The 10,382-nt window shown below is 34.8% G+C and overlaps 1 protein-coding gene across 1 annotated transcript in view; it reads right to left on the bottom strand.

The window, feature by feature from the left end:
• Nucleotides 1-2,927: 2,927 nt before the first annotated feature.
• Nucleotides 2,928-10,382, bottom strand: part of CEP135 (centrosomal protein 135) — a gene marked incomplete at its 3' end in the record, with an annotated part of 35,799 nt that continues 28,344 nt past the window's right edge. The window contains exons 21-25 of the mRNA XM_080623984.1: nucleotides 8,805-8,990; nucleotides 7,673-7,882; nucleotides 6,499-6,701; nucleotides 3,486-3,590; nucleotides 2,928-3,078 (exon numbers count right to left, since the gene is read on the bottom strand). Of these exons, the coding sequence (XP_080480110.1) occupies nucleotides 2,928-3,078; nucleotides 3,486-3,590; nucleotides 6,499-6,701; nucleotides 7,673-7,882; nucleotides 8,805-8,990 (855 nt within the window). The remainder of the gene's footprint in view (nucleotides 3,079-3,485; nucleotides 3,591-6,498; nucleotides 6,702-7,672; nucleotides 7,883-8,804; nucleotides 8,991-10,382) is intronic.

Below are 10,382 nucleotides of genomic sequence, written 5' to 3'. Positions count from 1 at the left end.
TTAACTGTGTAGGGTTTCAGGTTTTATTCTGATCTTTTACAACCAAAATTTGAAAAATATCTCCAGATACTATTAAAAAACTTAGTTTTATAGTATTTAAAGGAGTTCAATACATCTTTTAAAATAATATTTTTCTCTTTATTTTTTATTCAATATTGGTGTCGTGCCCTTGGCCTCTGGAGGCAACTCCTGTCAAGCGTGAAGGAAAAGTATCCCTTCAAGAAAAAAAATTAACTCTGCTGAAACCAGGACAACTGGGGTAATGTTTAAGATGCAATTTCACACAAACATTAAACAAAAGGAGATTAGTTATTACATGACAAAAACATTAAGAATAATTAATATATTTTTTATTAAGAAAAGGTACAGTAAACAAAATACATTCAAAAATAGATCACCAATACTTTTAAATACCATGTAGAATGACCTGTAAACAGAATACACTTGTTAAATGCCCCAATATAGGAAATTATCATGAGTAAAAAACATATACTGGCTCAGCATTTTTAGGACAATTATGTATGTTATTCTATGTTAGCTCACACTAAAATAAAAAACTTCTGTAACTGTGTGAGATAATCCAACAGAAATAGAATAGGAAAGTGAAAACAAAAGATTGTCATATCAAGCATTCATTTCCTTCTTATAATTACTATGTTTGCAAAATAGTAACACAGCTTAGCCAGCCTTGACACAAAACCTGTCAAACCAGCAAAAAACAGTCAGTCCAGTCAGTTGGGAAAGCAGAATTTTGCAAAGTTGATTATTTCACTGGTGTCTCAGAAATTTCAAAGGTAATTACTGATTTGAAGAAAACAGAGGTAGAATATGTGTCAGCCTTCATGCTTTAAACAGAAAAAGACAAAGCCCCAGTGACAAGGTAATGCTTCAGTTGCTCAAGCACTGCTTACTCCTTGAAGCTCACATTTCTGGCAGAGAAAGACAAAATTTCAAAATAAAGCTATCACATTAATTAGATTTAGCCTCTTCACATTCCCTTCTGATATTCAGAAATATCAACTGTTAGCATATTATATAAAACTCTACATTCAGTTCATTGACTCATTGATCAAATTCTTAACTAAGTACATGGGAGAAAAGGAGGAAAAGAAGATTTCTTGAGAAAATTAAATTAGATAAGAGACAAACACTTATAATGCTATAGAACAGTAACTACAGAGTACACATTACTGTGGTAAGCTCACAGGAAGAAATAAGTAGGGTGAAAGACAGTGATAGTACTACTGAGATAATTCTAATTTAATAATCCATTGATAGGTTTAAAAAGCAAAATAGTAAAAAAGTCAAACTGCATGTAAATTATGCTGTTAAAAACAACTTTAAAAAAACATACTTCATGAAAATGAGTTATTTTCTGACAAGATATAGTACAGAACTGTCATTCTTAAAACTAAGTGTGCAAGTAGGATAAAAATAGTTCTCTACATGGCATCATTCTTCAAGTACAGCAATGGGACTACTTTTATTGCTCTTGGGACTCACTGTAAAGCAAGGAAGACTAAAGACAATTCTCTCCTGATGATGTTCATTCTCAGAAATACATTATCTATCATTATCTCAGTCAAAATGGTGATTTGCAATGTAATAGCGTTTGCCTAATGGCTCACCAGCACAGCAAAAAAAACCAAACAAACAAACCTTGCTGTTTTATCCCCACTATCAATATCTCATTTGATACAGTTCCCATTTTAGCTTTGTCCAAAAACTCACAGGAAGAAAATTGCTTACAATGTGGATCATGTCACGCTGACCTCAGTTCTCAGGAAGCATGTGTTTTTGATAAGTAAGATTGAGAACAAGCCATATGTATTTACCAACAAAAAGCCTTATTGGTTTGGAATTCTGTTTCTTAGATTTTAGCAGTTAGATAGTTAGATTCATGAGCTGTTATAGAATCATAGAAAAGTTAGGATTGGAAAGGACCTTAAAATCATCCACTTCCAATCCCTCTGCCATGGGCAGGGATGCCTCACACTAGTTCATGTTGCCCACGGCTCTGTCCAACCTGGCCTTGAACACTGCCAGGGATGGAGCATTTGTCACTTCTTTGGGCAACTCATTCCAGTGCCTCACCACCCTCACAGTAAATAACTTCTTCCTTACATGTAACATTATAATACACTACATAGCTGTTACAGAACACATATTTCCTAAAACAATCACTGTTTGTCTCTCCCTGTCCACTCTTTGCTGCAATTTATTACGCAGTATAGGACAAACATAATATGATGTTGATAATCAGGCCTATAGCACATAACTGACATCACCTAAAACAACAATGATCTCTAAAACTAGAAAAATGTCAGTGGAAATGGAACAGGTGAGAGGTTGATTTTGATTTCTTTTCTATGGACTCTAGTGACCCTGAACTTAGCCATTCATAGCATTCAAGCACTAACAATGAAAAATACATTAATTATTTTTATGCACTTGTTTTGGAGACAGTTTAGTCTAATGTATAGGGTTCAATGCATTTTAATTAGACTCACTCTTACTGAGTGTCCTTCCTTCATTTCTGTACTTCAGAGAATTTCATGGCATTTCTCTTAATATGAACCATTCATTGTTTGTAAATAAATATTATTATTAATAATAATAATAATAAAAATAATAAGAATAATTGGCAATAAATATTTGGATATAATTAATGGTAATAATAATGATCAGGTCATATATATTTGGAAGCTGTCAGCTGGAGTGCAAGGCTATTAACAGAAATGTCAGTCCACTACATTATATGGTCTTTGGAGAGCACTTTGCATCTATTGTTCCCAATCAATATTTTATAGTAGGACAGTCAACCATAGAACTTAGTGTGTAAGAATTTAATATGATTTTAAAAGTACTATTTAGAAACAGTTTAAACCTTACTCTTAAACTGAAACAATCTGGTGAAATCAAATTGCTTACTTTTCAGATGCTGCTTTCTCAGTTGTCCTTACACTGGAATGTTCTGGAGAGTGTGAGGGAGACCTTAATGTTGAACTGAGAGGAGGTGAAGCACGTAAGGATGATGTAGAGAGCCCATGCCGACGCATTTCCTGAACTGCACGCTCTCTACCAACAGATAGCAATTTCAGTTACATTACACTTCAGTACTGCAGGATGTTAAAGGAGGGAAACATAACTTTTCCCCCCATATTTTTACTTGATGATTTTCACAGTACTTTGCAAAGAGCCTTGTTTTCTCATAATGCTATTCAACTTTCTTCTTATTTTCATAAGAAGGGATATTTTTTTTTGGATGCAATAGTAAACTCACAAAATTTATGAGGGAATTCAGAAACTGCATAAGGTTTTTTTCTCTTTTAATTAAGCAGTTTTTGAGATGAGAATATTAGATTTTGAATGACAATAGGAACACAATTTTTCATAATAGCTCTCTCTCACTATTGAAAAAAAGCAATAGTTTTCAAAGTGAGAAAGAAGAAACAAGTCACCTCACTGAAAATATAGCATCTTACCGTTCAAATCGTTCAGTTGTCAGTTGCCTTTTTAAAGTATCGCAGTCAGTCTGCAGCTGTGCAACTTTACTTCGAAGTATGGGAACCTCTCTATTACAGCTGTTTCTAAAAAAAGATCATGAGAAGCAACAAAGTTTTCTTTGAACACAGTCGGCTAGGACGTTAGAGGAATTAAAGCAAGATCGAACAGAGATAGACTCAATGTGTTGTTTCACACAGACCAAATGAAAGACAAATCAGAAGCAGTAAGAATCAAGTGAATGCAACAATGTTTCTGGAAGAACTTAAGGTGAGAAGTAAGAAGCCAGCAAACCGATGATGTAGCTTTACTACAAATACATCAAGGTTTTTTTAAGGCAAAGATAAACAAAAATGTTTATAAAACCAGACAAAACAATTAAATCATTTAATTTATTAATTTACTATCCTCTGTTGCAATGTGAGAAGGTCTTTACGTGTACACTTAAAAAATAGGAGTAAAAACCAGTAACTATAAGCAAAAAATACAAACACAGCAGACATGGGTTTAGTAAAAATTGTATGAAGTAGGCTGTAACTATCTGGCTATCAGATCAGCAAAACCCAGAGTCTGAAAGCTTCTCAACTGCACCTGTAGCGTCTGTTCCTAAGTGTTTCAACTGCAAGAATCGAACCAAAAAGTAGCCTTGAAAGTCTTAAGTAACATAATTAAATAGACTTATTAGCAAATCTTCAGCTTGGATGACTTAACACTTGGTTGCAAAACACCATTAATTACATTATAAAGCAAGAAAAAAAAAAATCATTGAATGCAAAATAAGTTGTCTAAACCAGAATCTAGACAGTTTTGTTATTCCGTAGTCTTCAAAGCCAACATGAGGGTGAGTGCTCAAAGTCACTTCTGGAGAAGCAAAGATGCACTACTTTATTGCTATAGCATTGGACTTGAATTCTTTAAAAAAGAGTTCCAGATCTAGCTCAGTCACAGACTTCCTGTCTGGCACCCGCTGGTCTCTGACTCCAAGAAGATGCAAACTACTCAAGGAATTTGATCCAAAAAGAACCGCAGAATATGTTTTCCTGTGTTCCCTATTCACCAGTAAAATTCCTAGAATGGTACGGCCTGGGCTTAAACCACGACAGGTATCTTGATCCAGTATGTTGAGAACTGATGCAGTAGACAAGAGGTCTCGATGATATCTTATTCTAAGTCCTTCAGAGACAGGCATATGCTTTCAGGATGAAGGTAAGAATTCAGGGCCCAATACCATTATTGTAAAATAAAGAAAGAAAGCAAAGAGTTTTGTGAGTTCTGAGGTTATTCCATGTCAATGACATTTAAACAAAATTTAGATAATGAAGTAAATAATTCAAAAATGTACATGAATTTCATAATATACAAATATCCCCCCCTTAACTTCACTGTTCCAAAGAGATTAGTCTTTCTTCTAAGAAAGTGTTAAAAATTATTTCTACTCTCTGCAGATGTGCAAGATGAGAAGCTGTAGTCACCTCTAATGGAAAACACTGGCCACATTTAGTGTAGGTGTCAGACTCAGTTCCGTTTATATTTCAAAGGACCAATAAATGATACATGCCTTTTTCCTTAACAGTTAATACTAATAGCAGCAAAAGTACTTTTGCCTTTTTAAAGCACTGTGACTTCACAGTGTAATTCTTCTTTTAATCAAAGTAAGGACAACAGGCATCTTCAGTAGGTAAGCAATTCACATTTACCATGGATTTAAACTACTTGGTGTTTTTTTTTTTGTGAGCAGTACATATTAAAATTTTACTTCCAACTTGCTTTGAGGTCACAGAGTCACAGAATAGTTAGGGTTGGAAAGGACCTTAAGATCATCCAGCCTCAACCCCCCTGCCATGGGCAGGGACACCTCACACTAAACCATCCCACCCAAGGCTCCGTCCAACCTGGCCTGTAACTCTGCCAGGGATGGAGCACCCACAACTTCCCCGGGCAACCCATTCCAGTGCATCACCACCCCCACAGCAAAGAACTTCCTCCCCATATCCAATCCAAACTTCCCCTGCTTAAGCTCCAATCCACTACTCCCCTGTCCTATCACTACAGTCCCCAGTGAAGAGATGTATCTCAATGAAGAGATGTTTGATGAATTCACATTGTTCTAAAGGAATCAGGATTTCAGGATAGTTTCCAATAAAAGAACATAAACCATAGCTCAAGACTAAGAAAATTTGTGTTCTTTTAATAGTTAAGCTCTTCAAGGCAAATAAAAATACGGCATTTTGTTTAAAAAGCAGAGTTGAATTAGATTACTTCCCCAAGCTAAGAAGAAAATCAACCTGAGAGGTAGAAGATATATATTTATACGCTGAGAATTGATACACTCTGATGCAGGGGTTAAATACCCAAATCATACTGCAATGCATACATACACTTACAAATGTACTCAAGAGAAAAAAAAAAAAAAAAAAAAATCACAAACTATCATGGGTTGGCTGGTTCTGTGGTGGAAATAACATCTGCAACAGATCAGCTACCTCGCCATTTGGTAACTATGTCCACTAAGAGGATCAGAAGGACAGGATTTTAGTGACTGCACTGAAAGTACAGCAGAGTTATATCAGACAAGTGAACTTCAGGAAAAGTATCACTTTCTGTGCTTGACTGATGTAAGAAAGAGTTATGACAGAGAAAGTGAAGCAAACTTTCTAGAGTCAGACAGGGGACAAATCCAGAAAGAAACCAAGTGCTTATTTTCAAGACTGTGAAAACTCAGCAGGGTGTTTCCTCCTTTTAGAGTAGGTACAAGCATTAAGTCTGATGCTTGTACTAAATTGCTGTCCACCAGTGCTGATTAATGAAGGCGATATGAAAGATCTGTAAAGAAACTTTAAGTTAAAGATGCCATGAAAGGCCAAAAGGCATTGCTGCAAAAATCTGTTCAGCCTTACTGAAAATCAAGAATTTGACTTTATGAATAAGTGCCATCAGACAGAAGAAGTTTCTTTGTAAACCACATAACACAAACATACATTTGTTGAAACTTACAGTTTGCTCTCGGCGAGTGTTAGCTTGTCTTTCAATAACTGAATTTCGGAATCTTTCTCATGAGATGTTAAATGGTTCTTAAATTCTTTGTCTCTACTAGTAGCCAGCAATGCTTCAAGATTCTGAACTGTAAGTCTCTCACTGGATAACTGCTTTTTCAGCAACTCTACTTCTGATTTTATATCTTCTAGTTCACCTAGAACCTAGGGCACAAATTTTATACATTACTAATACACTGGTTTACAACACACAGTTCTCTTTCATGAAGAGTTGATACAAAACCTGAAATACTTGTGATCTTCATAAAAATTAACAGGAAATTGAGCTCACAAACCAAATTAAAGCCTACAATCATTTAAAACTATACTTAGCTTAAAACTACTCAAGCTTTGCATCTGTCAAATGTTCTATTGGGAGCTGGATTACTGAGTCTTGGAAATGCTTACCTAAGTACCCAGAACACTAATTGACTTCTAACAGCAGTAGGCTTTTGCACAAGTATAAAACCAGTATTTACTATACTTCATTCTATTTGACTAGGTTAGCTCACAAGTAGCTTCTTGGGTTTTGCTGAAAATGTAAGAATGCTCATTTTCCTCACCAGATCTATGAATATAAACAAATTCTGCAGGGATGAGAACTACTGTTCATCTTGAATATTACAGTAACTAGAAACCTGACCAAGTCACTAAGTAAAGACATAACAACCAGCTGTAAAGAAAAAAGTTCAGAAACTACGGATATTTAGAACTGTTTAAACCATTTCAAAATATTTGATAAACTTCAGCTCAGTCTAAATTTCAATCTAATTGAAAAAATCTATTAAGGAAGAATCTTTAATATCTAAATAAAAAGTGCAATGCCAACTTTTTAAAGTTGAAAATTTGAGTAAATTAAAACAGTACATAAAACCAAACAAATATAATTTGTCTCTGTGGTATGGCAGTTTTTGCTGCCACATTTTGTAGTGATAATGAAAGAAACTCTTTGTGTACATAACCCACAGATACAGATCTGTATACCACAAAGTTTTTAATTTAGATGTAAATGCAAAACTAGTGATGTAAATTAACTTACCTTTCTCTCAGAAGCAATATATTGTTTTCTTCAAAAACCATTAAAGGCAAAGGAAAATATTTTATCATAGCAAATTAAATTTGCCTTTGCTGCTTACCCTTTCATAATCCATGCTTTTGGTTGTCAGCTGTCGAGATAAAAGTTCTTTGTTAGCCTCAAGTTTCACGCAGAGCTCCCTCACAGAAGCCAGGTCCGCCAACACAGAAGACTTATCCTGATTTTCACGTTTAACATCTTCTTCCAATTTGGACATTTTTTTTGTAATGGAGGAGATCTGAGATTCATATGCTTGATGTGCAAAGATATGCTAAACAAAGACAAATACAGATGCCCCTTCAGTGTTAAATGTTGAGTAAACAGTTCTCTGCTGAATAACAAGTTTGTTGTTTAACACCTTCTTTTCCCTTCAAAATTAGCTTTTCCTATAAAATTAACTTTATACTACGTTCCTTTCCTCTCATCTCCCTAAATCACAGCTAAGAACAACTAATAAAGCATCTCTGCAATTTTTAATCACCATCTTGAAGAATCATACAAGTACTATATAGAAGTGGAATGTGGCTGGATTCCAGCTTCAGAAGGGAATTAAAAGCTTAAACCCCTCAAAATACAATCAATTTTTTACTCAGCTTTGGGGCTAATTAAAAGCATGAGACAAAACATGGTCAATCCACAACTACTATACCCTACCTTGATCTTCCTAAAGTTATTGCCTCTAAAACTTAAACATCATTATTTTCTATGCTATTGGTCTAGGTTTCAGCATTAAGCCATCCTGATTCTGGATTTCTACTACTATGACCAGATTTTTACCTTTAGTCCAGCCACCAATGTTTCAAATACTTCATTCAAACTTCAAAGAAATCTAAGAACCAAGCTTACAAAATACCCATAAAGTTAGCTAACAAAATACTGATAAAGCTATATGAAAATATTTTTAAGCAACTAAACAAAAGGTTCTTACAGAGACAGTAACATAACACCATTGATCACCCAACAAAAGAGATCTAAAAGTATTAAAAAACACAGTGTGATTCTAATTTTGGGAAAACAGGGAAAGGAGAAAGAAAGAACATCTAACCAAAATCAGTTACTGTTTCCACATTTGAAACATTCATATATATGAATTATTTCCCACTAAAGCATTAAAAATAGTATGTTGACTTTATTACAACACACTTGAATGTATTCCACTTTCCTTGACAGAATTTCATTGCACAAGTTATTACCCCTTGAATCTCTTTTTCCAGAAGCTCTACTTTCTCTTGGAGATGTCTCCGATCTGTATCTATAGAAAGAAGTTCAAGTCGTATTGAGGTGCTTTCTCCTTCAGCTTGATGAGCCTTCATTTCCCAGTCTTCTGCTTGTGCATGGACCATTCGGAACTTCTCTAACAATTCTTCATTTTCTTTTTCCTAGATGAAACAGTAAATCGCTCTGTAATGATCAACACGCCTTCAAGTTGCTTGGTATTATTTAATGCCTACTCCTATTTTCCCCAGAAAAAAAGTGGATTTTTTCTCCATTTTCTTAATCCCATTATCTGGCAGCTACCAAAGGGCATCATCCCTTTTGCAAGTCCAAATAGTAAATAAATGCAACGACAGCATTTAGTTTTCTTAAATGGAAGTATTTACATTTAGTGGTTGTTAATGAGTTTTAAACTTCCCAGGGGAGGGGTTATTTTGGATCTCTCAGCATTGTCAAGGGTCACATTACTGAGATGTACTAATCTTAGTGCTGCCCTTTCCAATAAATTCCAGCGGGAGTCAATTTTAAGCAATTTTACTTCCTGCGTGTGCTCTTACAAAGATTTATATTACAGGAGTGCCTGAAAGACTGATAACCTATTTGGGCACATACACCTAAGCAGTCTATCGTAAAAGTACAAAACTGCAAGCTTTAGTGCTTATTAGTTATGCAGTGATAAAACAAATGTTGCTTCTGAATTTTCATTTGGCCCAAATGCAAGTGCATATTATAAGGCAGTGTTTCGTTTCCTGCTTTATATAGCTCCATTCCTTTCTTCCCCTGTTCATGTAAGGCACAATGGGATAAGCATGTTGCTAGTATGAGTCAAATTTATCCAATGAGGAAGGCTACTCATTTTGAAATTTCTTCCGTGTTTCCTGCATAACTTGAAAGGTGCAGATGAATAAGGCAGTGCATTAGGAAACAGAAACAGATAATTAAGCAAGAGAACACTGTGCAGAAAAGTAAATTCCCCATCTCCACAGGCAATATTTGGATGTAACAAAAGACAAATCCCTGAAATCAACCTTTCCTAATTGGCCACTGGCTATATATTCTACAGGTTTTTTAGTACCTGATTTAAATAACTGGATTCTCATTTGCCAAAGATGTGGCCACATCTGTAGCTTAAGTGCTTTGGACATGACATATATTATCAAATTCTTAATAACTAAACTTCAAGTGTTCTAAATTGAGAGTTCTAAGCTAACATACTACTGACCTTCATTTTTTCTCTATATTTCAGTTTCTACTTGTAAAAAGTGGATGACTTTGCATGCATTCATCTAGACATGCAACGCAAAGTCATATCAAAATTCATTCTTTCCTATGCAAAAATCACATAACGGATTCACCAGTTCATGCTGTCTTGACATAAATTCCATTTGTTTTAAATGATTTTAAGTTTTAATTCACACACTTTTGAATCCAAGTATCAGCATAAAATACATTTAAGAAGAGCACTGTTTTGTCAGTACGGCAAAAACTCTTAACTCATCATTCAGAGAAAATATTCCAATTTGCTATTTTTACACTTTCCTGCACAGATACATATA

The sequence above is a fragment of the Psittacula echo genome (genome assembly GCF_963264785.1).
Source record: "Psittacula echo genome assembly, chromosome: 1".
NCBI classification, from domain to species: Eukaryota; Metazoa; Chordata; class Aves; order Psittaciformes; family Psittacidae; genus Psittacula; species Psittacula echo.
Note: the sequence above shows the minus strand (reverse complement) of the source record. Positions and strands in the feature narration are given on the sequence as shown.